The 27,988-nt window shown below is 35.1% G+C and overlaps 3 protein-coding genes and 1 pseudogene across 3 annotated transcripts in view; 1 reads left to right on the top strand and 3 right to left on the bottom strand.

The window, feature by feature from the left end:
- Window positions 1-27,658, bottom strand: part of LOC18094299 (G-type lectin S-receptor-like serine/threonine-protein kinase RLK1) — a 45,323-nt gene extending 17,665 nt beyond the window's left edge. Inside the window, exon 1 of the mRNA XM_024581529.2 lies at window positions 27,485-27,658. Coding sequence (XP_024437297.2) covers window positions 27,485-27,574 — 90 coding nt within the window. The 5' untranslated portion in view covers window positions 27,575-27,658. The remainder of the gene's footprint in view (window positions 1-27,484) is intronic.
- LOC7487053 (G-type lectin S-receptor-like serine/threonine-protein kinase LECRK3) lies at window positions 669-7,277 on the bottom strand (annotated as a pseudogene).
- On the top strand, window positions 20,078-22,680 carry LOC112326474 (uncharacterized protein At2g29880). Its single transcript, XM_052456944.1, has 4 exons — window positions 20,078-20,628; window positions 20,716-20,941; window positions 21,030-22,034; window positions 22,137-22,680. The coding sequence occupies exons 3-4, from the start codon at window positions 21,702-21,704 to the stop codon at window positions 22,656-22,658; spliced, it is 855 nt and encodes a 284-aa protein (XP_052312904.1). The 5' UTR covers window positions 20,078-20,628; window positions 20,716-20,941; window positions 21,030-21,701; the 3' UTR covers window positions 22,659-22,680.
- LOC18094297 (G-type lectin S-receptor-like serine/threonine-protein kinase RLK1) lies at window positions 25,017-27,478 on the bottom strand. Its single transcript, XM_006368495.3, has one exon. It carries the CDS (start codon window positions 27,461-27,463, stop codon window positions 25,160-25,162), a length of 2,304 nt encoding a protein of 767 aa, XP_006368557.2. The 5' UTR covers window positions 27,464-27,478; the 3' UTR covers window positions 25,017-25,159.
- Window positions 27,659-27,988: the final 330 nt, after the last annotated feature.

Genomic DNA, 27,988 nt, shown 5'->3' with positions numbered 1-27,988 from the left:
ATCATTATTAAAAATGAATTTAATAATTAAAATTAACATATATAATATAAAGAAGTGAAAATTGGTCATTGGTTATGCTCTTAAAAGAATTGGATTTAATGATGAAGATGTGGAGAGTGAAAGATAATCAAAATTATGAATTTATAATGAAATTATTATCTTAACTTTTCAAATATGTTAGATTTTAAATTGGTGGGGATGCAAATATTTTATTTAATATATAATTAAATTGATTATTTATTTTATTGTTGAGTAAATCATTATCTAATTATATTATCTTCTTAGCAATAAATTATATTTTTTACAATTGCTTTATTAACATGATTTTGATGAGCGGAGAAATTATCATTTTAAATTAGTTAAAAAAATTAATATTCATTACAAATTAAAGTGAAAATAATGATATCTATATATTATTTTAAACATATTAAAATAGATCTCTCTGCATGTTGTTACAAATTAAAGTGAAAAAAATGATATTATTAACATGATTTTGATGTGTGAAGGCAGGTGGGTGCCGCCGGTCAATGGTTGGTGGCTGGACCTTCTGAATTGAATTTACTATAACAAATTCTTCAAGAAACCGAAACACTAGCCCGAGATGTTTTTAGTATAATGATGAAGGACAAGACCTGAAATCAGTGTATTCTGAGGTTTTGAGCAAAACCTAGCAATGCTTATTCTGTAATATTACTGGTTGTTAGATACTAGCTGCAACCTGCTTTCTGCAGAGAATCAGCTGGTGTAATCTGCAGAGCTTTAGAGCTGGTAATATCTAACATAGAAAATTAGGATTACCTGGAAAATAACTTATATTCAGAGCATAGCCCTTGAGTTTTAGATCATTGGGGAAACATTTATGTTAAAGTTACAGTTCTATAAGCAGCTCTTTAACGTCATACAGCAAAAAGAAAACATCATCTCGACCCCGAGAAGCGTAAACTAACCTGAAATGGGTGTAAAAGCACAAGGCAGTTGCAATCTATAATGAATTCATGATAATGGCTGTGATTCTGAGGAGCTGGTTTCAACTAGCTATACTAAATGGGCTTGGACATGGTGGAACAGGAACTTGAATTATGCCTTCGAGCATCAGCATAACCATCTTCATGGTTGGTCTCAGGTTGGGGTCTTCCTGAATGCACCAAATTGCAACCATCACAAACCTCTCGAGCTTCTTCATATCATTCAAGGCCTCCTCATCGCTTTCAACCAAAGCATGCATCATGCCTTCTTGATAGCAATCATAAGCCCAGTCTGTTAGAATTGCTCTCTCCTCTCCTACTTCTGTATCTACACTTCTTCGACAACAGATAATCTCCAACAACAAGACACCAAAATTGTACACATCCACCTTCACTGTGATCAGCATGTTCCTAAACCATTCTGGTGCCACATACCCTTTAGTTCCTTTATGTTGGGGATTCCGGCTCCCCATGCACGAACCGGTGGTGTACTGATAGTTGCTCACAGGAGGCTAAGCACACTGACACAATATTTTACGTGATTCGGCAAATCACCTACATCCACGGGAGATGTTCATTTTATTAGAGATAGAGAAAGGATACAATAAATACATGGAGGAGAAGGATTACATCCACTCTACTCAACTCCCAGCTCACTTCTGTTGCAGCTCTTCTCCCTTTCTCTCTATTCTCTTCACACACTCACGTTGTCTCTCACACTCTCACTTTGCTCTCACAAACATGTCTCTTTTATAGGCAAACATGGTGAGCTTCTCCAGCACATGGAGGGGACAATAAAGCCATAATACATGGCATGAATTATGCCGTAATTCATGCTTCCACTTGCTTGGTGGTGGGGTATTGCCACAAATGGCAATATCCTAACAATCACCCCCTTTGCCATTTGTGTGGGCAATTGTCCTCTTGCTTCTTCAGCACAAGCTTGCATTCTGCAGCTCTTCCAAGCTTACCATTTTGAGAGCGTCTTTAACACAACATTTCCCTTCGAGCGTATCAACCATGCTCGGTCCGGAATGATTTTTCAAGCCTTACACCAAGGCTTATAACACCCCCTCAAACGAATATTCCCAAGTGCGACAGTCATTGAGTATTTCAATATGATCACAAGCTCACCACTCTTCCAAGAGTCTACTCATCTAGGAGTTGCGCTTGCCCTCTGTTCCACCCTAGGAACCACGCCTTACTTCTCCGTGAGTCTCTCGCTCTTAGTCTTAAGAGTCCAGGTAGCTCTCCACCTTTAACTATGGGGGCAGCCCATTAAAGGTTGATCCATATCTGTCTTCATACTCTGAGTAGTACAATGCCATTACCGAGCTCACCACCTTGACAAGAGTCAACTCGTTCCCGGAACCTGCGCATGCCCTCTGCTCCTTCATAGCAGCCGCGTCTTAATGCTCCACAAGTCACCCACTTATTGTCCAAGGCAAATGTCTTCTAGCTCATTGATCTTTAGCATGGGGGCAATATCCATGAAAGTCAATCCTGCATTTGTCTCCATACTCATCATAGCCAATTCATTGGCTATCCATACACCTATCCACTCTATATAGCCATCACATTGGCTCTGGGGCGTTCTGAACTAGGCTCATATTGTGGCCCTCACACCTTCTCTAAGGTGTCTTCGCTCGTCGTCATGCGGCGGTCTGAAATGAGGCTCCTCTCATGGCCCTCACACCTTCTCTCTAAGGTGTCTTCACCTGTTATCAGAAGGCGGTCTGAATTGGGGCTCCTATCATGGCCCTCACACCTTCTCTCTGAGGTGTCTTCGCCTGTTGTCATGGGGGCGGTCGCATCCTCCTTCAGCTGAGATGCTTCAAAGTGGCTCTAAAATTCTCTACCACCATGTGCACTATGGGAGATCATTGCCACTGATTACATAGAAAGAGAAACTTGTGGTATACTCCTCGCAATCCTCCACCTCGATTTCTATGTTTGGAGCTTCTATGCCTTTCTGCTTGACAGCTCCACCTACACCAACTCTCTTTGGTGTCTTCGCCTTTCATCATAGGCGGTCGCCTTTTATCATAGGCATTTGCACCCCCTCAATTAGGTGCCTCTGCAACAGCTCTCTTTCCATCCTTGCATGCATTGGAAAGGTATTCGCCTGTTGTCTTCATCAAGAGCACAAGAGACTTCTTGTTGTACAAACTTTAACAGTCTCTGCTCTGAGCTTCATCTGGGAACTCTTCTTCTCCTTGCACCTGTTGTCTCATTACAGTACCTCATTGGATCCTACGGGTACTCCTGCATAATCTCCGTGTGCCCTCGTGCAATTTCTGCTCTCCAGATTTCTCCCTATTCCTTGCTTATGTTTGACAGCAGCTCATCCTGTCACAACACCTGTCCAAGCCAAAATAGGGTGCCAATCTTTATCTCCTTACTGTATTTCTCTTCCATTATCAGGGTCTTCATCAATTCTCCCATCGAGAAATCACAGTCACTGAATCTAACTTCTTTGGAGAAATCACCACTTCATTAGATTCTTGATCATACAGAACTCAACTGTTCCCTTGTGCCGTCATCCTGCTAGTCTTCAATCGTTTCATTACAAACTGCTATATATACGAAAATAGTACTGTATGGATAATCTTTCCACTAAGCAAGTTCCCAGGAAAGATTGGAGGGGTCACACTGGTCTCGCTTAAAACCCAATCTCCTAGACAGAACTTCTTAGGCCATATCTATCCGTCGTACTGTCTTTCCGTATATACAACCATTTGCTAGCTTTGTTGCGGCTTTCCTTTACATGTGATCTGGAATATAATGGTTTAATACATGATTTCTCAACATCTAGCGAGACTACAAGTTCTTAGATTCATCAAGATTGGTCTTCGTCAATTTTCACTCTACACCTCTAATTGTCCACTTGATCGGGTGTCTAGAGTGTCCCAATTTTGCCTTCCATCAAGGCAACTGAAAAAATTATCCCCACTTAACAGTTCAGCACATGTAATTGGGTAAACATGTGCACCTTCTTCTTCTTCATCTCCATCGACCACCATGATGACCTTCAGATGCCTTTTAATCGGGCAATCTCTTTTGTTAATTCACCACCACCACTTTCGGTCTCAAATTTCAACGATCGAACTGTACCATTGCATCTGGAACGATCAAATTAGCTGGAAACAAGTCTGAAATCGTCCAAATCGCATTTCAGACGGCTAAATTTTGATCAAAACAATTCTGGCCTAATGAACGGCCCAGATTCAATCTCAGATCCGGTTGCACGTAGACTCCGTTGCACAGAATCTTATCCCTCGGCTCGGCGCGACTCGGCTCGAGACTAATGACGTGGCAGGTGGGTCCCCTTTGATGACGTGGCAGATGACTGGACGCTGACATGGCGTGCCAACTGGGCATGCTGACGCTATGATTACGTCATGATGACGTCATCCTTATCCGGGTCTGGCACGTGGGTCGGGTTGTCTAGTATTCGGGTCGGGTCAGCCCATCCCGGTGAAGAAGACGCGTGCGACGCGTGGCGCGCGTCTGTGCGCGTGGCCAGCCACCTCGCCGGCGCGTGCGGACGTTTACGACGTCTGATTTCGACGCGGTTTTCAACAGTGGCTTCGTCTCTGCCTCCTCTACACAGTGGTATGGTCAAAACACAATTTTGACAACTTTTATTTTTGAGCAAAAATCAAACACCACTTTAAACTATGTGCTCTGATACCAATTGTTGGGGATTCCGGCTCCCCATGCACGGACCGGTGGTGTACTGATAGTTGCTCACAGGAGGCTAAGCACACTGACACAATATTTTACGTGGTTCAGCAAATCACCTACATCCACGGGAGAGATTCATTTTATTAGAGATAGAGAAAGGATACAATAAATACATGGAGGAGAAGGATTACATCCACTCTACTCAACTCCCAGCTCACTTCTGTTGCAGCTGCTGCAATGACAGCAAGGCTGCTGCCATTGCAGCTCTTCTCCCTTTCTCTCTATTCTCTTCACACACTCACGTTGTCTCTCACACTCTCACTTTGCTCTCACAAACATGCCTCTTTTATAGGCAAACATGGTGAGCTTCTCCAGCACATGGAGGGGACAATAAAGCCATAATACATGGCATGAATTATGCCGTAATTCACGCTTCCACTTGCTTGGTGGTGGGGTATTGCCACAAATGGCAATATCCTAACACTCTAATGGCAGAAAATGTTTGGCTCTAATCTAGAGACAAGAGTTTTGCCAATCCAAAATCAGCAATCCTGGCATCGTAATGTTCATCGAGCAGAATGTTTTGAGGCTTTATATCGCAATGGATGATCTGGGTACTGCACTCGTCATGAAGGTACAGAAGTCCTCTTGCAATTCCAAATGCTATTTGTGTCCTCTGGTTCCAACTGAGTTTTACATCTCCAAAGAGGAAGCTTGCTAGGGCACCATTGCTCAAGAACTCGTATACCAACATACGGTGCTGTCCTTCATCACAAAACCCAATCACATCAACTTCAGTCTTGAATTCCTTGTCGCTTTCTTTAACAAACCTGTCTACCTTCTTAATAGCAACAGGAACTCCAGAACCTATTTGTGTTAGCCCTTTGTAAACGATGCCGAAAGCTCCCCTTCCTAGTTCTTCCTTGAACCCATTTGTTGCTTCCATAAGCTCTTTGTAACTAAAGCAGCGCAGATTGGATTGCACAGCTCTTTCAACTTGAGGAGTCCTAGTGAACTTGTTGTGATAGATGAAGAAAAATGCAAAACTAACCACACCAACCAATACGAAGTTGAAAAACACTGAACCACCTAAGAGCACTGAGACTACTAGGACTCAACTATCACGGTTCTTCTTCGGGATTGGAGGAGGTCCTGGTAGTGTGTAATTACCTTTTCTCACTTTCATAAATGACGCTCCATTTACGCTCTCACCTTGCCTCCCATTTGAGAGTGGGAGCCTCTTCTTCCAACAGGTTCCTTCTCCAAACACAATTACATTACAGAAGAAATCTTGTAGGCAAGCCTTTTTACAGTCTTCAATATTATAAGGAGTGTACATCTCATAATCTGATTCTGGCCAATCAATATTGGTGAGCGGAACCAATTCATAATCTTCTGGGGCATTTGGCACTTCTTCTGCACAGACCTGTGTCGGAAAATCTGGTTTGCAGCCTCCGTATGGATCATCAGGATCGAGTAGAGAAAATCTCTGTGGACATCTGCAGATTGCCCTCTTATCTGTACTGATTGTGCAGACACCATTATATCCGCAAGGTCCTGAACCTTTCAGTCCACGAACAACAGTGCAAATATTTTCTGGCATGGTGCGAACGACAGACCAGTTTTCATTACCAGGAGAATTCTTCGGGTGGGAGTACAGGACGAAAACTCCATCAAAATGTAAAGTTGCTCTATGATAATTTTCAGTAGCTGGGACTACTCTTCCTAGTGTCAATGCCTCTCTCGTATTGTTTGCTCTCAAAACATACAAGTATCCGGACTCATTGAAGACAACTTGATATCCAGCATTTGATGAGTTAGAATCTACTGTTTTGCTCCAAAAGTAGGCTTCATATGGAAACCCAGTTGGCAAATTGATGGTATTAAGCACAGCATTTCCGTCCGGAATCAAACGGAACTGGAACCTGCCTTGTGAAAAGTTGGTCTCTGATAGTCTAGAAGAAAGAATCCCCCCCTTTTCCATTATCTGTGTAGGCAACAGGGTATCAGTAAGCAACTCAAAACTCTGCCACAACTTTTCTCCATTTGCATTTGCAACCAGAAAGTTGCCTGTGTCATTCATGAAACCATACGCTGCCTCACCGTTACCAGGACCAGATTTCCAGATTTCTCCACCTTGAGGATTGTTAAGCACTACTCCAAGTTCAGCAGTTAACTTCACCGTGGACTTTTTTGGCGCAGGTCTATCTCCATTTGCATACCAAACTATGGTTTTGTCTGGGATTTTGTTGTACCATATGGCAAGCAAGTAGAGATCCTTTTTGTCTAGCTGACGAAACCCAAAAGCGAAATCCTCAGCAGGAGAAAGCCACAGTGTTGCCTCATCGCCTGCAGTGAGGGAGTCTCCCACCGTTGCATTTCCATTCCTTTGAGCTACCAAAGAACTTGGGAACAGCAAAAAGAAGAAGTATAGAATACAAGGAAGATCAAATGCCATTTCTTTCAAAAACTTGCACAGACTATACCATGGAAAGAAGAACACATATAGAACATATAAAAGGAGACCCCGAGACTGTTAAAACTCATGAGAGTTTGCCTTTGAAGTTTGAAAAAGTCTTAGTTAGACTTGGTCTTTGTTATTGTTTCATGTCAGATTCTTGCTCTGTAATTAATTTTCTCTTTTCAGTTGGTAGAAATATGTTGGGAAAGTTGGATAAAGTGTGGTAGCTATTTATAAAAATAAATACAAGAATAAAGTTAAAGAATAAGAAGAATAATAAGAGAAATGATATTTTTTATTATGCTTGAATTTGGTCAAGAAATTCTACAAGCACAGCGAATTGGCCGATGATGGAATGCCTTTAAATTAGGCCTAGAAAATTTTATTTTTTTCAGTTTTAGTTTATTTTTCCTTTTTAATTTTGGAATTTAACACTTAATTTTTTCTATCTAATTGGGATATTCTTGATGTACTTTCTTGTAATGGTCGGTTTTATACTTATTTAAACAGTAATAGTCCTTATGTTCAGGGGATTTTTTTGGCAGAATAATCATTTGAACAAGAATAGAACCGCTAGGGTTCTTGTTTGACCCTTCTCGCGATTTCTTGTTATCTTCTTGTTCTTTTGATTCGTAATCTGACTAAAAGTTATTCCTCGTCACCAAAACTGAATCAACACTCCAGACATATTATGGAAATTAAACAAAAGGTGATTTTACTATTTACCATAGCAAGACTTTTCAACCACCCATTATGGGAGTAGTTTCCTGTCATTCTGCCTGGGGACGATCCTTTCAATACAACAGTCAAAGACCGGTAGGAGCATTCATTAAGAAATCAGTGCACATTTATTTGGAAAAAGTAGAATGAATCCTCGAGTAGACAATGTCTATCCACAAATCTACAAACTGCCCTCCAACTATACAAGTTGTTTCGATTTTGCTACAAAATAAGTTCTTGCATCAATTTTACTCTCAAACCTTTAAAAAATCTTAATAAAAAATTTCCATCTCTTTTAAAGTTTTGTCATTCATATTTTCATCCACCTTTAAAAATTATCAATTAAGAACTTTCGTCTGTTTTTAAAGTTTTTCATCAATATTTTCATCTAAATTATATTTTTATTGTAAGAAACAACGTCATTTTATAAGAAATTTAACATTTTCCCTGTTACGTGATTCATATAAAAGTTCCCAGTTGAGAAATCAAGATTTGAGAATAAAATGGTTACAAACGATGAATTGAATTAGTTAAAGAACATTCCAACGTCGTACAGTGTTGGAAAAGTCTTGCCTGAAATTTAACCCAGTTTAAGGTTCAGTTTCTGAAAATATCATCATGCATACAGCTGTAAGAACAGGATCCTGATGAAGTGACATTGAAGGGAAGTGAAATGGAAACAGGTTAATTACGACTTCAGCACTCTCATTTCTGAATTTGAAAAGTCTTTTACGTTGAATGAGCGGTCTAAACGTTTCTAGGGCCTGTGACAGTGAAAATTTAGCTTCAGTGACAAATAATTGAATGAAGTGATGCTGATGAGTTCTACATTTATCAGCTATACTGATAGAACCCCATTTAAAAGATTCATTGGAATATCCATTCCTATATTTCATTATTTAGGGTGTTTAGGAGTGCATTTGTATCTGTTTTTTGTGCTTTTTAAAAGTGTTTTTTGTTTGAAAATATATCAAATTTATATTATTTTTTTTAGCATTTTCTGATGGTTTTGATGTCCTAATATAAAAAAAATCTAAAAAAAAAATCTGTTAATATATTTTCAAGTGAAAAATTATTTTAAAAAACAATCTGCATCATAATCTCAACACACACTTATTCTTACATTAGCTTGTTTGGAAGTGTGGTTGCGGTTGTTTTTCAAAATATTTTTCATGCCGAAATGCATCAAAATAATATATTTTTTTATTTTTTTAAAATTATTTTTAAGATTAGCGCATCAAAACGATCCAAAACATATAAAAAAATTAATTTTTAGCAAAACAAATTGAAAAATTTTGAAAGCACAAGTACGACAGCGTTTCCAAAAGCTCTCATAGGGTTGCGTTTACAAATATTGGTTCATTGTTATACTTTTATTTATGCTATCAAGAGTAAGTGATTGGGTAGATTGAAAAATAATATTGCTATTACACTGTAAACACTACTAGGGGCTGGCGGAAAATTAGTTCATTGTTTTATTTTTGTTAGTGCTACCCATAGTAAGTGATTGGGTATATTTTAAAAATAATATTACAATTACATTGCAAGCATTAAAAAGAGTAAGTGATTGCAATCACACTGTAATCATTAGAAAGCATGCGAAAAAATGATATTTTCCTCATCTAGTCTTTAAGTTTGTGTTATATCAATAAATTTGCAAGTTAATTCCTTTTATATATTGACTAGTATATTGGCCTGTGTTTATTAATTTAAAAAAAAAATATTAAGAGTACGGAGAATTTTTTAATATTGTTATTAAACCTAACCAGGTAGATTAATTTTGAAACCTTTCGACTTAACTCTTTATCTTACTCAAGTTTTTAATTAAATTCTATGAGAACTAGCTTGATTTAAATCGATCGATTTGATAGGTCTAAATATAATTTTGATGATCGATAAAAACATGATTTAGCTTTAAAAAAACTTCAAGATGATAATTTTTTTTAAAAAAATATTAAGACTATGATAGATTGGATTAACCCTCCCCCGACCCAGGTCATGGACTCTATTGGGTTTAATAACTTTTTTATATTTTTTATTATAATTATATGATAAAAACATATGCTCATAAAATTGAACAGCAATCTAAAAATAGACACTTGCTTGAAACAATTATCTCTAGAAAGTAAACAAAAATCAATAATGTAGTTCGTTTTCCAACCAATTTAATATTAAATGAGGAAATCAAAAAGGAATAAATTAAAAACAATTAAAAGACTACAAACAAAACAAAAAAATATCATATCGATGGGTAAACTTGTTAAACCTGTGAATCGGGTAAGTCGGGCTTATACACCAAACCTGTGAACTGAGTTATGGACTCCACTAAGATTATAATTTATTTTTTTAATCTATTTTGTATTTAACTACATGATAACAAAAATAGATAATTGCGAAATCAAAACCAATCCAATACCAAGGTTTTTTTAGATCATGATAACCTTATAAAATAAGAAACAAAATTAATTATGAAATTGAATTCTCTATTGACTAGTATCTAAGGATGAAAAAAATAATTTAAAAGTTAAATTTCAATAAATTGATATTTACCTCAATCTATTCTTTAAGTTCATATTATATCAACAAATTTGCAAGTTAAATTTCTTTTATATATTGATTTACATATGTGTTTAGTTGTATAAGTAGAAGTCAGATCATTTATTAGAGGATAACAAGAAAATGCGAGGACTAAACTTTTTGGGGCCTGCGATAATGGAAATTTAACATTAGTGACAAATAATTGAGTGAAGTGATGCTGATGAGTTCTGCATTTATCATCTATATGATTATTTTGATAGAACCTCATCCAATAGATTCGTGAAATTTATAATGAATCCATAAATATGAAGTTGGGGTGCAATTACTAGCCTTTTCCAATCAGAATATTTACAATAATGGTTGAAAAAACACTTTTTATATATATTTTTATCATTTGATGCCACAATATTTTAATATAATTAATTAAGTACTGTATATTTTAATTTTAATTCTAAGAGAACTCTCATGATTATCATTTTCTATCACTGACTATAAAGGAATATTTTACTGCAGCAATAATCCACGGTATCTATTTTCTTTTTTTGTACTTAAATTTATTTCAATTGCATTTTTTTATTAATTTAATCATCAAACAAAACTGTAAAACAAGAAGAATTCGAGTGGCCAATCTCATAATCGCATGAAAAGGTTCTTTCTAGTCCACATGTTTTTCGTTTTTTTCCTTTACAATACCTATAGTTTTTGGAATTTTATTTTTTATCAAAAAGTTTATTTTATTTATTTTTCGATCCCTAGGTTAATGGATAAGAGAGAAAGTCGCTATAAAATAAAATATGAGAAAGAAAGTTATCAATTTGGTATATTTTGACAACAAGAAAAAGTCATTATTGGTGTCAACGGGTTGTATTTGACAAAAAAAGTTTCAATGATATGTTTTTTACCCTTCATCTTGCTAAAAAGGTAAGTCGGGATTCAAAGAGAATTTGTATTTTTTTGACAAATTTAGGAGTGTTTTGATTTAAGAGATTGGTTTATTGATAATTATAAGTGTCGATACACGACGTCGGGCGACGGCTCCCACTTTTTGTTTATTTAACAAAAAGGGTTTTTTCTCGATTGGTGGAAATAAAGATTTTATTGGAGTCGCCATCTAGTAATTTGAGGGAACTAGAAATCCCAAATTAGACATTGGTCCCAGAGATTTGGGTACGGGGTTAGTTATGATTAAGAGAAGGTAGACACCACCCTTAAAACATCCTTTCAAAAGAAAGGTTACCCTTACTTGTGTGTTTTTTATTTGATTCAAATGCGATTATATTTTGGGCTTATTTGTAATTCTTTTTTAAAATGATTAACGTCGGTCCCTAAAAATAGGAGACACGTTAAAAATGACATCAGTCCCTAAAAATTAGAAGACTCGTCTAAAATATTGACGTTTGTCCCTAAAAAGGAGAGTTACGTCTGGGTTACCAAAAGAAATAATGGATATAATCCATTATATTTTGGGTTTATTGGTAATTTGTTTTTTTTTAAAACAATGGTTAACGTCGGTCCCTAAAAATAGGAGACGCGTTAAAAATATTATCAGTCCCTAAAAATTAGGAGACTCGTCTAAAATATGACGTTTTAACCCTAAAAGGAGAATTACGTCTGGGTTACCAAAAGAAATAATGGACATAATCCATATTTGGTATTTATATTTTTGACATCGGTCCTTTAAAAAAAAAAAGAGACGTGTCGACTTTGGTTTTTGTATTTTTTACAACATGCAAGAAAATTTACAAGCATTTATATATATAAAAAATATCAAAAATACCAGTAGAAACCCCAAAAAATTACCTGAGTGCCACTGTATAGGCAAAATAATGAAATACCCTTGAATTTCTCCGAAATTTACGAAAATGCCACTGGCGGCGCGTGTGGCCCACGCGCGGTTACTGTTGGAGGCGGTGAAATTTTCTGGCGAGATTTCCGGCCAAAAAATGGTTGCTTCTGGTAGATCTGAGGGCGAGGATTCTGATGGCGGTGGTCTCGACGGCCGTTGATGGCTGACGAAAATCGCGGCCCTTTTCCGGCCAGATGGGGAGGAGAAAACGCTGAAAACGGCCGAGTTTTTGCTTTATATGAGGATAGAAACCTTTCTGTGGTGGTTCGGAAGCTTCAAGCGGCCGGAGATGGGAGATCGGAGGAGAGAGAGAGATTCGCCGGCGAGAGGAGAGAGGGGCTCTGGGTTATACTACGGTGTGAACGCCAGCACGGTACACCGATGCAGCTGAATCCTGTGAGCCGTTGGATCTCTGATGAAAAGATCGTGCGGCTGTGATTGGCTCGATCTGCAGGTTGATCGGACGGTCCAGATGAGTAGATTTGTTATCTGGTGTGACGCGGTGTACCGAGAGCTTGGTACACCGAGTGACGTGGCGCCACCGGATCTAAAGGCAAATTGTTTTAAGGGCTGAGATTGATTTGGGTTTTAATTGGGTGTGGTAAGCCCTATTGTATCCTATTAAATTAACGGTTCATATCTAAATATTATTAGATCTAATGGTTAGGATATTTTTGGTTTTTTTCAGATTATTAGATCAAAATTAATATCTTACTCGCATGAAGAAATAGTAAAAAAACATGAATAGTGATATATCATATCGTCTCTCTATTCTTCTCTCCCTCTTTTTCTTCTTTTTTGTTTCTGGCGAACTGTCACTGGCTATTTATAGCCAAATGACAGGGGACATCAAAATCACCCACCGATCTGCTTTAAAGAAAAAATGGATCACCTGCTTTCGGCGCAACTGCCCGCTGACAAATTGTATTACTTTTGTTTTTATTATGTATAATAATAAATATTTATATAGGTAAAGTTAAAAACTCAAATCAGTTATTAGAAAAAGCCTGACTCAACCGCTAAAAATCAATTTTAATTACCAAAAATTATGTTGAAACATAAAAAAAAACTTTCAATGGATATAAAACCGGTGGACCGGGTTTTGACCAAAAAAATAACAGTTTTGACCCAAAACGGCACGAAACTCATTTTTTATCCTGGTCGACATAGTTTGACCCGTATTGACCCGGTGAACTCGGTTTTGGTCAAAAATGACGGTTTTAACCCGAAACGGCCCGAAACTCATTTTTTACCCTAGTCGATATGGTTTGACCCGTATTGACCTGGTGAACTCGGTTTTGACCAAAAATGACGGTTTTGACCCGAAACTCATTTTTTACCCTGGTCGACATGGTTTGACCCGTATTGACCTGGTGGACTCGGTTTTGACGGAAAGATGCGGTTGACTCGAGAAAAATATATTTTTGAATTTTCTATTTTCTTAATTTTTTTGGATTTTTATAAATAATAATAGAAATAAAATAACATTCAAGAAAATCTTGGTGAATCCAAAATTGGGTTACAACAATAAGGATGATTATTAGGTTTTTTTTCTAGTGAAAATATATCAAAAATAGGTTTTTAGACTTTTAAAACTGATATTCTGATTTGCCGACCACTAGAGATGACCTTAAAATATTTCAAAAAATGACAACTTGTCTAACCATTGTAAAGAAAACAAAATAAAAAAAATAGAATGAACGATGCGTTATCCGCTCCATCAAAATAAAATAGCATAGATGCATCGACTTGGGTTTATAGGCCCAAGCGTGCCTTGGCAATAGGTATCTAGTGAGGCTATTGATATATTTTTTAATTTTATTCAATATCTTTTTTTATATATATTTTTTACTTTACATTAATTTTTATCTAAATTTAAAGTAATATTTGCTCTTTTTGATTGTTAAAACAGTTTAGTTCACCTTAGTCATTTTTTTAATTATTTGGTGTTTTTATAATGTTTCAAAGAGATTATTATAATTTAATTTTTAATTTTTTTCTTTTATATTTGATATAAATAAACTTTAATTTCATAATATATTTATAAAAATAAAATTCATTTACTCTTGGTAATAAAAAAAACTTCTCCCCTTCTTTCTTTTCATTTAGAATAGTGGTTCTCCGTTAATTTTTTTTCTTTTTTATTTCTTTAAGAAAGATTTAGAGTTCATTCTACTCCCCATATAAATTTCTTCTTTCGCATTCAACCCTACTCTTTTTTTCTTTTACAATTTCAGTCTTCCCTGCTTTTATTTATTTTTTTGAGCCTTCAAAGAAAACACTATTTATTTTATATTATTCTTCTTATAATAAAAACTTGGGGTTTTACATTCGGAGTACTGACTTTGTACATGGGTATCACAATGGCGTGAGCGACCCTTTGATGGACTCTCAGGAATATCATTTTGTCTTGTCTCCTCTGGATAATATAATCGTCTACAGGCTCTTGATACAGTCAGTGGCCATAGTGCTAGGGCATTGTGTGTTACTGAAGGTATCAAGACTTGTTGGGGTGGCAATGTCTTATTTTACCATTAGGTTGCCAGCAAGGTCTGAGTAAGGAGTTGCACCTAATTAGTGAATTGTTGAAGGTCTAGTTAGGTAGAAGTGCATGTGGTAACGGGTAAATTTATTATATGTCCTAACCCAGGTGTATCTTGGTTGTGTGTCATGAAATGGCTTGGAAATGTCATTATAATTATATGTTCATCTCTTAGTTCAAGCAATCTCATCTATTCTCCATAACCAAGATGTTTGGTGGCTTCATATGGAAAGCCCAAGTGATTTGTAGTTAGTAGCTTATGGTGTCTGGTAAGCTAATGTGACTGGTATATGGTATTTGCAAAAGGTCCCTTTTGATAGATATGAGGACTCTCAAATGCTTAAGTTATTAACTTTATAGAAAGAAAGTGCAATTATATATATATATATTTTAAAGAGAAAAACTCTGAAAATATATATACTAAAAATGTTAAGAATGAAGAGATTTTGAGCCTTGAGTTTGAATTATTCATGGTGTATTTATAGTTCATGAGTCTTTTTTTTTTTTTTGGAGAGAATGAGCTAAAGTGTAATTTCACCATTATGATATTTTTAGTGTATTCTACTCAAAATAATACATTAAATTTAATATGTATGTTGATTAGTTGTTAAAAGTGGTTAATGTTAAATTTATGCTTATAATATTGAGTTGAGTGTTTTCATGTCTTCTTTTATGAAAAATGAAGATAAAAATTAATGTGTTTATAGATAGCCTATGAGTTGACCGGAATCTGATAATAATATCTAGAAATCGACAAGAGACTGGAGAAGACAATGACAAACAATGAATCATTCCGTTAATTTTTTCAGACTCAAGTGTTTGGCTTGGTTCCAAGCCTATATATTTAATTTTCTTTAATTTACTCATTTTCAAATATTTTTTTAAGGATATAAATGAATTAAAAGTTTGGTTTTTTCATTTCATCAAAATTAATATGAAAAAAGTATTTGTTCAAAATAAACAATAAATTATTTTATACAAATTTTTAATAGTTTGTAACAATTAAAGAAATAAATTAATTTTTATATAAATTAAATAAGATTATTAATGAAAAATGATTTTTATTAAGAGATATAAGAAGAATTTATTTTTTTTTTACCAAATGATTGAGTTTTTTTTAACAAACTAAATGAATATCATTATTAAAAATGAATATAATAATTAGAACATATATAATGTAAAGAAGTGAAAATTGGTCATGCTCTTAAAGGAATTGGATTTAACGATGAAGATGTGGAGAGTGAAAGATAATCAAAATTATAAATTTATGAAATTATTATCTTAACTTTTTAACTATGTTAGATTTTAAATTGGCGTGCACATAGGCTAACTGATGCCTCTCTCACCAGCTACGTATACAGAATACTACGTGCATATAGGCTAACGACTCTCCGTTAGCATGGAGTTACTGACAAGTCCTATATCAAGGCATAATAGATATTCACAGAATCATCAAAGAAATGTATATCATATCAAATAGAATTTAGTTTGATAGATTGCGAGTGCAAATTCAAGAATAAATGAGCACTCGGAAAATAAAGCAACATATATAAGTATTCAAGAAATTAACTAGTTATACTCATTGTATAATCAACATACATATTTATTTATAATATATGCATATTAAATATTATCTCACTCACCTGAAAAAATATAGATTAAAAGGAACATCAGATGAAAGACCCGAAAAACCTATTGAGGATCGTTAGGAGAACCTATAATAAATATACAAAATATACTCAAAAGCAACTCAAAACAACACAAATAAAAGATTCCAATGCATAAAAGAAAATCAGGTTTAGTCTCCTAGGTTTAGGGACTCAAACAAAAATTTTCCAAAATAGGGACCAAAACGTAATTTTATCAAAACTGGACCAAATTGTAAATACATAACCATACTAAAATTTCACCCATAAACCATCCTCAATTCCGTCCAGAATGACACCGGGACCAAACTGTAAATTTTTTAAAAGTTCAAGGACTAAAATGTAAATCCCTAAAATTAAGGGACCAAACTGAAAATATTCAAAATCAATTATCAAACTAATATTCCTCATCCTTAACCTCATAGTAACACTGTATAGAACCTCAAAATACATTTAGGGGTCAATTTATAATTTTTCCAAAGTTTAGGGACTAAACTGTAGTTTTCATAAATCAATGACCAAAATAAAATTTTGTCATCTTCAACCTCAAGACCATTCTGTCCAGATTTTCCAGCAAGGTTGAAATGAATTTCTTAACCCATAAAAATCAATTTACACAAATCAACTCACAAATTCTTATTTCTAACAACATACTCAAAATCAATCACTTAACATTAAACCCTTAATAATCATGAATCATTTTTAACAACATGAAATTCAAATCCTTACAAACCCTAATCTCTTATTTAATCCTTTCATAAACATACCATAATCAAAAGTAATATGAGAGAGAATGACTTACTTGCTACTTCCACCATTCTTGAACCCAAAACTCAAGATAAAAAACTGAAATCCTTGGTTTGATGAGGGGAGGGTCACGACAACCACAAGAATTGAAAGAGAAAAAAGTAATTATCTTGCAACTTTTTTTTATATACCTAAATTAACTTAGGTTGGGTTTGGGCTTACATGGGTTTTGGTTTGCACTAAAAGTCTGGATCTTAAGAATTCTTTGAGTGAGAGTACAGGACAAAAACTCCATCAAAATGTAAAGTTGCTCTATAATAATTTTCAGTATCTGGGACTACTCTTCCTGGTGTCAATACCTCTCACTTATTGCTTGCTCTCAAAACATACAAGTATCCGGACTCATTGAAGACAACTTGATATCCAGCATTTGATGAGTTAGAATCTACTGTGTTGCTCCAAAAGTAGGCTTCATATGGAAACCCAGTTGGCAAATTGATGGTATTAAGCACAGCATTTCCGTCCTGAATCAAACGGAACTGGAACCTGCCTTGTGAAAAGTTGGTCTCTGATAGTCTAGAAGAAAGAATCCCCCCCTTTTCCATTATCTGTGTAGGCAACAGGGTATCAGTAAGCAACTCAAAACTCTGCCACAACTTTTCTCCATTTGCATTTGCAACCAGAAAGTTGCCTGTATCATTCATGAAACCATACGCTGCCTCTCCGTTACTAGGACCAGATTTCCAGATTTCTCCACCTTGAGGATTGTTAAGCACTACTCCAAGTTCAGCAGTTAACTTCACCGTGGACTTTTTGGCGCAGGTCTATCTCCATTTGCATACCAAACTATGGTTTTGTCTGGGATTTTGTTGTACCATATGGCAAGCAAGTAGAGATCCTTTTTGTCTAGCTGACGAAACCCAAAAGCGAAATCCTCAGCAGGAGAAAGCCACAGTGTTGCCTCATCGCCTGCAATTAGGGAGTCTCCCACCGTTGCATTTCCATTCCTTTGAGCTACCAAAGAACTTGGGAACAGCAAAAAGAAGAAGAAGTATAGAATACAAGGAAGATCGGATGCCATTTCTTTCAAAAACTTGCACAGACTATACCATGGAAAGAAGAACACATACAGAACATATAAAAGGAGACCCCGAGACTGTTAAAACTCATGAGAGTTTGCCTTTGAAGTTTAAAAAGTCTTAGGCCCCGTTTGTTTCCAGGAATTCACTTTCCTGGAAACCATTTTCCTCACTTTCCCATGTTTGGCAACTACATGGAAAGTTAGTCAACGGAAATGAAATTCTGGTCAAAGAGAAATGTTAACTTTAACAGCCGGAAAGTGTTTTCCCCTTTTTATTTTTGGTAAACACTTTCCTTTCCTTTTTCACTTACGAATGAAACAAATCTCTCCGAAGCTTTACAACTGATCTCTTCAAAAAATTACTGTGTGGCTGTAAATCTCCCTTTCTCATATCTCATTATTGGAACAAAAAATCATCTTTCTCAAACGGGGCTTATTTCTTCAGGTAATTATTTTCCTCAAATATTTCTATATATTATCTGTCTTTTTGTTTCCTGTTTTTTATTTGGATTTTTATTGTGATTGTGGTATAAATCTTGTGAGCTTGTTAATTCTTGAGAAAAAATCAGAACAATTTCATGCTCTGTTTTGTATAAGATCTGAGATCTTGCTTGCTTGTTTAATGTGCGTGTTGATAATCTTTAGCTTTTCATCCCATCGCCACATTTCTGCTCTACCACACTTTTTCAATCTTTAGCTTTCTGTTAATAGAATTCAAAACTCAACAACTTAGGCCCCATTCTTTCTGGGTATTGGTCTGAGAAGAGATAGCGTGGCTTCTATCTCTGTTCCATGCCCCAAGACTGTCTTGATTGACAATACGTATAGTCTAGGCAGTAGAGGGAGTTATGGCTATTGCCTGGAGAAGGAAAATTGCTTTGACGTGGAGGGAACCCATTGCCTTGGCACAATAAACTTTTTTCTTTAGTTTATCCCCTTCAGCATGGTGAAGACAGCTAGAGAACCATTGATATTTTGAAGGGGGGGAGAAGTCATGAGAGAGGAAAGGGGTGAAGAAGGTTGTTGTTAGGGATTGATAGTAAGGGACACGGAGAAATTGAGGTGGGGATTGAGAGGAGGAGAGTTGTTGCAGTCACGAGACATGACATGGGGCTTCAATGTTTCATGGAGAGAAAGGATTGAGAGGAAGCTAACGTGAAGAGAAGGAAAGGGAAAAAATCTGAGCAATGTTTGGGGTTATTTATGGATGAAGAGGTGATTAGAAGTTAGAAGAACAGTACTAGAGAAGGCGCCGATCAGGCTTTGAGGAGAGATTATTGAGAGAGTTTTTGTGTTGTTGATTTGGTTCGGACAAGGGAGAAAAAGACAGAGTGAGAAGAGAATAATTTATTTATTTAAAACAAAAGAAGCCCAGCAGCCAAACAGGAAATTGTTGAACCGAAAATTTGAAGTAGGGAGTCAGAGTCTGCTTTAACTTTCTTTTAGCTTGTTTGGACCGAAAATTGTAAGTCAAGTTGATCTGTCAAAACTTTCATACTTCCATAAATTCATAGGTCCTAGATTGTTCAAGTAGCACTACGACTTTGTGTCCACACTTTCCAAAGGGTCCATAATTCTGCTACTTGATAGGCTGGAGCTGGAATAGAACAGTTAAGTATGATTCAGAACCCTTGATTCCTTGCGAAATGCTTATCTAATTGCTGGAGAGCTAAGGCAACTTAAGAAATGCCATGAGCTGACAATAAACAAGAAAATAATAAAAGTGACCCATCTAGAATTACAAGTATTTCTAGCTATCCAAATATATCCAAATATATATTGATTGTGTCAGTTTGATCATAATTTCTTATATTGATTGTGTAATTATTTGATATGCTTTTTGAATGTTTATTTCTCCATACTTTTTAGGTTTCATTATCAGAAAACTTCACTTTCTTATCATGGATAGTAAGATTAATCATGCAACATGTATGGGAGCAGCTGTAACTGTCATAGCTGCAGGAGTAGCTATTATTGAACGAGAAAGAAGTAGAATTTATATACCAAGAGAACCACGTATAAATGCAATTGCTCAACGAGAATTCTATATTGATAGCATTTTGAATCGAGGTGATAGACATTGCGTCGAACAAATTCGTATGAAACCAATTGTGTTATATAATTTGTGTGATGTTCTCACAAGTCGTAAGCTATTACGATCAACTCAAAATGTGTCTATTAGGGAGCAAGTAATTGTGTTCTTACAAATTATAGGTCGAAACCAAGATTTCGTTTTATTAGTGGTATATACTATAGGTCTGTTGAAACTATCCATCGTTACTTTAGAATTGTATTAAAAGCAGTTCTTAAGTTATACAAACACCTTATCAAAGACCCAGGGGATACAGTTCCCGCGGAGATAATGAATAATTGCAGATTCTATCCTTATTTTAAGGTATGAGAACAATATCAATATTTTTATACATTAATTAATTACATCTAGAAGAAAATGTTATAAATTATTTTTTTCATGTTTATATAGGATTGTGTGGGAGCAATTGATGGTACCCATGTTCCTGCAAATGTTCCTGTTGAAATTCAGGGAAAGTTTCGAGGTCGAAAAGAGGGAACAACACAAAATGTTTTAGCAGCTATAACTTTTGATTTGAAGTTTATATGTGTTTTAGCTGGATGGGAAGGAAGTGCACACGATTCCCGGGTTTTAGGTGATGCACTATCAAGACCTAATGGACTAAAAATTCCAGAAGGTATAATTTAAATATTTACAATATGCAGTAAACATGTAAATTGTCTAATTAGATAAAGATAATAATAGGTTTTATTTCTTATTTGTAGGGAAATATTATCTTGGTGATGCTGGTTATGGTATTCGAAAAGGAATCATTACTCCTTTTCGTGGAGTTCGATACCACTTGAATGAGTTTACAGAACATTCACCGGAAAATGAAAAGGAGTTATTTAATCTTCGACACTCTTCATTACGAACCGCTATTGAGCGAGGGTTTGGTATTTTGAAGAGTCGTTTTAGATCAATTGATGGAAAACCTTTTTGGTCTTATGAAACACAAGTGAATGTTGTGCTTGCATGCTGTATTATTCATAATCACATAATGGGAGTTGATCCTCATGACTTTCTTATGGAAGAAATATGTACGGAAAGTGAACCAATTAGAAGAACAATCAGCTTAAGCCAACGGGAGGAGAGGGAAGAGAATAGGGAGTGGATAACAAAAAGAGAAATGATTGCATCAACCATGTGGAATGATTATAACACTCAAAGAAACTAGTAATTGAGTGTTAATTATATGTGTTTGTTCTTATTATGTCTTTCTTGAGTTTGTATTGTCTTTGTTATATATTTGGATTGTTTGTTGACTTTATTATAATTTATTACGTATTTCATGTGTTCTTCTTTAAATAGTAGTTGTATTTTTTTTGTATAAAATTAGTTCAATCTAAATATTGTATAATTTTATTTTGTATAAATTTGTGGATTTTTTTGTAGAAATGAATACTGCGAAGAATGAAAAATGCAAAGGTAAGCACTTCACATGGTCTAAGCCTATGTCTCACATGCTACTTGAGATATTAGTCGAGGAGGCACTTAAAGGAAACAAGTCTTCTTCCACCTTCAAAGCGGAATCTTTTGCAAAGGTAGCTACAGAAATTAGTCAAAAGTTCAACGTGCAATGCGAGCCGAAGCATGTGGACAATCATCTCAAAACTGTGAAAAAAGAATGGGGAATAATAACCCAAAATAAAAATAAAAGTGGTTTTGGTTGGGGTGATTGTTTGAAGATGATTACGGTTTCGAAAGATGTATATGATGAAGAAGTAAAGGTATGATAAATAGTGTATTGTATGTAATTTTTATATTTACTTTTGTTTCCAAAACTTTATACAAGGAACTGGAAATTGTATATTCTAATTTTTTATGAACAGGCACATCCGAATCATGACAAGTATCTCAACAAAAAACTTGATATGTACGAGGCAATGACGATTGTTGTTGGAAAAGACATGGCAACTGGAAATTATGCCAAATCATATGCTGATATCAACCTGGAAGAGAACATTGAAGTGCAGTCTATTTCAAATGAAAATGAAGGAGAATATGAAGAAACTTTAAAAGGTAAAGAGACATCTTCCTCTAATACCCAAAAGAGGCAACATAAGAAGAGATATCGAACGTATGAAGATGATAGTGTTGAAAAGTTGTCTAAAAAGATTGGAGATGTAGCGTTTGCAATTCAAAGCCTAAGCAAAAATCAACTTGATGTTAATGAGCTATATACAGAAGTGATGAAAGTTGAAGGCTTTGAGGAGATCGCTCTTGGTGATGCTTTTGATCACTTAGTCCAAAATGAAATGTTGGCAAAAGCATTTATGGCAAAAAATGCTAATTTGAGGAAAATTTGGGTTCATAATTTTGTGAACCAACACTGCTACAGGCCTGATTGCTAGATGATTTCACTATGATAATCCAGTTTATGTTTGTTATTTGACAAGTATGTTTACTTGTTTAATTCGGTCTAGCATGTTTATGTTTGTTAATTTGAACTAATATGTATGAGTATTACATTAAAACTTAATATTTATGCATGACTATGTTTGATGTAAGATATTTATATTTATTTCTTAATGCTTCTTTGATATATATTAAAGGGATATTACAGAGATAATTGTCTATACCCGTAAAAAAAAAAAAGCAATCTTTATCCAACAAATCTATCAAAATATTTTTGTATTTATTTATCTTTTAAAAAAATCTTCATACCGAAAGACCCAAATATCAAACTTTTACTTGGTTAAAAAAATCTTAATACCATAAAATAATTTGGCTTTTTTCATATGAAAAAAACATATTTTAAGCTTTTAAAATTGAAAAAAAAATTAATAGGTTTTATTTATGAAAAATTTCACAAGGTTATATCTCTATAATATTATATGACATATATAGTTATATTTTATAAAATAAGCTATATATGAATATAAGATATAATAAAAAAAAATCATCATTACACTTTTTAGATTTTATTCTTTTATTGTAAGTGATTAAATATTTATATTTAATATTTTTCATATATTAGATAAATTTGAAAAAAATATTTAATTCATTAATAAATTATTTTCCAGTTCATTTTCCATAACATTACCAAACACTGGAAAGTGTTTTCCAGTTCATTTTCCATTACACTACCAAACATCGGAAAATACTTTCCCAGAATTCACTTTCCTGCAATTCACTTTCCCCGGAATTCACTTTTCAAAAGGAAACTACTTTCCTGCAAACAAACGGGGCCTTAGTTAGACTTAGTCTTTGTTATTGTTTCATGTCAGATTCTTGCTCTGTAATTTTCTGTTTTCAGTTGGTAGAAATATGCTGGGAAAGAAGTACGGGTGTAGTAGATTATTTATAAAAATAAGCTTCAGGATGTCAGGAACAAAGTTAAAGAAGAAGAAGAATGAGAGAAATGATATTTTTTATTAAGAGTTTTTTGTTAAATACATATTTTTAGTTATTTTTTATATTTTTTTTATACTCATGTATTATGCTTCTGATTACAAGGTTATTTAGAGGCCTCAAGTCCTAAATAATCAAGGACTTAAACTACTTAAGGAAAATTATAATCTAATAAAGAATCTAATATTCTAATTAAATAAGAAATTTAATAAATGAATCTAATACAAATTTTTTTTCATCAAGGATTCATACATTAACTATAATTCCTTTTTTAACTAATATTAAAACTCTTACAAACTCTAAATCCTAAAATATATTTTTACTTGGATTATTTAAATTGTTTTAATATAATCTCTTATGCTTGTCCAAAATTATCTAAAACCATCAAATTAATTTTTATATAAATTAAATAAGATTATTAATGAAAAATGATTTTTATTAAGAGATATAAGAAGAATTTATTTTTTTTACCAAATGATTGAGTTTTTTTTTTAACAAACTAAATGAATATCATTATTAAAAATGAATACAATAATTAAAACATATATAATGTAAAGAAGTGAAAATTGATCATTGGTCATGCTCTTAAGGGAATTGGATTTAACGATGAAGATGTGGAGAGTGAAAGATAATCAAAATTATGAATTTATGAAATTATTATCTTAACATTTTAACTGTGTTAGATTTTAAATTGGCGTAGATGCAAATATTTTATTTAATATATAATTGAATTGATTATTTATTATATTGTTGAATAAATCATTATTTAATTGTTATCTTTTTAGCAATGAATATTTATCTTTTTTACAATGATTACAAATATTTTTATTAGCATGATTTTGATAAGCGGAGAAATTATCATTTTAAATTAGTTAAAAAAAATTAAATACATTACAAATTAAAGTTAAAAAAATAATATCTATTTATTATTTTAAACATATTAAAACAAATCTTTATGCACGTTGTTATGTCTTGTCCTTCATCAACTAAATAAAATATATATAGAAACATTCGTTATATTTTATTTACTATTACCAAACATAACTTTGTCTTGACTTTTGTTTTATCTTGTCTCTTTCATCCCAATTATCTCCATCTCTCCCGTAAAAAGAGACAGAAAATTAACTCAAAATTATTCCCGAGACAGAGACAAAATTGAAATTTAAGGACTTGTATTTTTTTCCCCGCAATTTAAGGACTTGGTCTTTTTCTTTGCTGCAATCCTGTTTACGGCCTCCACTTTTAAGATTCTACTTTGCTGGAAATCCACATATAGTTTTTCCTTATACTGAAATATTAGGAAAACTTGTTTGCATTTTCTTGGAATCTATCAACATCTTGTTGAGAGTCTTTTAAAACACTGAAACCACATACATTCTAATTTTGATGCGAAAAGGCAACAAATTGAAATTACAAATACGTTGTCCGATTATTATTGATTGACTACTGAAGAAAACTCCTGCCATGGAAAATATTTTTTCCGAACAATAAAACTTGGTTTTCAGCTTATTATGCCACTGAATGAACATGGACATGGTGGGATGGCAACTTGAACAATTCCTTCCAGCATCAGCATAACCTTTTTCATGGTAGGCCTCAGAGAGGGGTCTTCCTGGATGCACCAAAGGGCAATCATTACATATTTCTCTAGTCTTTCCATATCACTTGTGGCCTCTGGATCATCATCAACTAAAGCATCAAGTGTGCCTCTGTGAAAGCAATCATAAGCCCAGTCTGTCAGAATTTCTCTATCATTCTCGCCTGTTTCAATGCCAACACTTCTTCGGCAAGAAATGATCTCGAGCAGCATGACTCCAAAACTGTACACGTCAACCTTTACAGTGATTGGTTTAGACCTGAACCATTCAGGTGCAACATACCCTCTTGTGCCTCTAATGTTGGTTTTCGTATGTGTCTGATTGATCATCAAAAGCTTTGCCAACCCGAAGTCAGAAATTCGAGCATTGTAGGAGCCATCAAGAAGTATGTTTTGTGGCTTTATGTCGCAGTGGATGATTTGGGTGCTGCATTCTTCATGCAAGTACAAGAGGCCTTTCCCAGTCCCCAAGGCGATTTGAGTCCTCTGGTGCCAACCGGGTTTCAAGTCTCCAAAGAGTAAGCTTGCCAAAGTACCATTGCTCAAGAACTCATAAACCAGCAACCTGTTCTGTCCTTCATTACAATACCCTAGCAGTCGAACAAGATTCTTGTGATGTGTTTGGCCAATCACTTTGACTTCAGTTTTGAATTCCTCGTCGCCGTCTTTAACTAATCTGTCTAACTTCTTGACTGCAATGGAAATAGGGACTGTCGAACCAGTTTCTATTACCCCTTTATAGACAATTCCGAAAGATCCTCTTCCCAGTTCTTCATTGAATCCATTTGTAGCATCCTCTAGCTCTTTGTAGGTTAAACACCGCAAATTCATTCCCATGGAACTTTCTTGTTGGTGATTCTCTGCGTGCTTCTTGTGATAGAAGAAAGAACCTGAACATAAGAGGCCAGCCAATACGAAGATGACAATCACCGAGCCACCTAAAAGCACCGACACGATAATGATCAAACTGTCCTGGTTATTCTCGGCAATTGGAGGTTTCTGCAATGTGGAATTAGCTTTACTTACTTTAAGAAAAGCCATAGAACTAACTTCATTATGTTCTCTCCCATTGGAGAGAGGTAACTTCTTCTTCCAACAGTTATCATCTTTTGACACAGCCGCAGCACAAAAACAATCCTGCATACAAGATTTTCTGCAGTCTTCTTGACTACAAGGCTTAATCAACTCGTAATCAGATGGTGGCCAGTCGGTGTTTTGAAGTTCCACCGAGGTGTATAAATCTTCCTGAGGTCTCTGCCCATCTACTTCACAGCCTCGAAGGAAATCAGGTTTGCAGCTTCCATATTTATCATCTGGATCGACTAATGAGTAACCAGGTGGGCATTCACATGTTGGCCTTTGATCATCCTTGAGTTTGCAGACATTGTTGAAGCCGCAAATCCCACTTCCCTGTGGTCCGTTGAGTTCTAAACAAATTTTTTTCGGTATGGTCGTAATGACTGTCCAGGTCTCATTACTCGAGAAATTCTTTGGATGACGAGATATTGTGAAGACTCCATCAAAATTGAGGGTTGCTTTGTGATAATAACCCGTTACTGGAACCATCTCATCTGGTGTAAGATTGAACCTTTCATCATTTCTTTTTCGTACGTACAAGTAGCCTAACTCATCAAAGACCACTTGGATACCAGCATTTGATGAATTTGCAGCGTCCTGAGTACCTGTGGTATAGTACGGATCATATTGGTGTTTGGAGGGCAGGTTTATTGGATTGAGGACTGCAATTCCATTTGTTTGCAAACGGAACTGGAACCTTCCTTGAGAGAAGTTGGTTTCTGATTTCCTAGAAGAAAGCATCCCTTCTATCTTCATTGTCTGAGTAGGCAACAAAGTGTCATTAGGATAGCTAAAGCTCTGCCATACCGCTTGAGATCCAGAGCTTACATTGAAAAGCACAAAGTTGCCTGTATCATTCATTACACCATGGGTGACTGTGCCTCCGCTGAAACCTGATCTCCATATCTCTGAGTCTCGAGGATCTTTAAGCACTAGCCCACGGTCTGCAGTTAGCTCAACCTTCGATCCTCTCGGTGCAGGATTTCCTCCGTTAGCATACCAAACTACGGTTTTGTCAGGAATTTTATAATACCATATGGCAAGCAAGAAGAAATCATCATTCTTGCTAATTTGGTGGAATCCAAATGCAAAATCATTGGAAGGAGAAAGCCATGGAGGATTCTGAACCATGGCAGTGAGGGATTCGCCCACATTAACAGTACCGCTCGTTTGACTTATGACAGAATGCAGGGACACGAGGAAGGAGAACAGAAGACATGAGAAGGCAAATTTAGAGTCCATTGCTAGTAACAGTTGGATGGATTTAGCTGAATGAACAGAAACTTGGTAATATATACATATAGGAGTGGGGCTAGTTCCGCGTTATGGAAATTAGACGTTGACGATTCCAAGCTGCTAAGATTTCTAGTCACCAAAACTTGATCAACACTCCAGACATGTTATGGAAATTAGAAAGAAGGTGCTCATACTTTTTCCACAAGGGTTTTGAAATTGCACGCCTCATTGTTTCTAACCCTAACCTAGCAAAGCCTGATGCGCTGTTCTGTCCCTTAGGAGTAGAGGCTACTTGATTTAAGCTATGATCAATGCATCTCATTCTCATAGATCAGAAGAAAAATTGCAGCTGTCTTGGAGAATAATGTATAAGGAAAAAAAATAATTGAAAGGAAAGCAAAATGTATTAAAAAAATAGTG

This window comes from Populus trichocarpa, chromosome 1, assembly GCF_000002775.5.
Source record: "Populus trichocarpa isolate Nisqually-1 chromosome 1, P.trichocarpa_v4.1, whole genome shotgun sequence".
NCBI lineage: Eukaryota > Viridiplantae > Streptophyta > Magnoliopsida > Malpighiales > Salicaceae > Populus > Populus trichocarpa.
Note: the sequence above shows the minus strand (reverse complement) of the source record. Positions and strands in the feature narration are given on the sequence as shown.

Bases quoted from the DNA above. Each gene is read 5' to 3' on its own strand.
- LOC112326474 (XM_052456944.1), top strand. From the start codon at position 21,702: ATGAATACTGCGAAGAATGAAAAATGCAAAGGTAAGCACTTCACATGG. The intron at 22,035-22,136 runs GTATGATAAATA...TTTTATGAACAG, and splicing joins TATATGATGAAGAAGTAAAG to GCACATCCGAATCATGACAA.
- LOC18094297 (XM_006368495.3), bottom strand. From the start codon at position 27,463: ATGGTTCAGAATCCTCCATGGCTTTCTCCTTCCAATGATTTTGCATTT.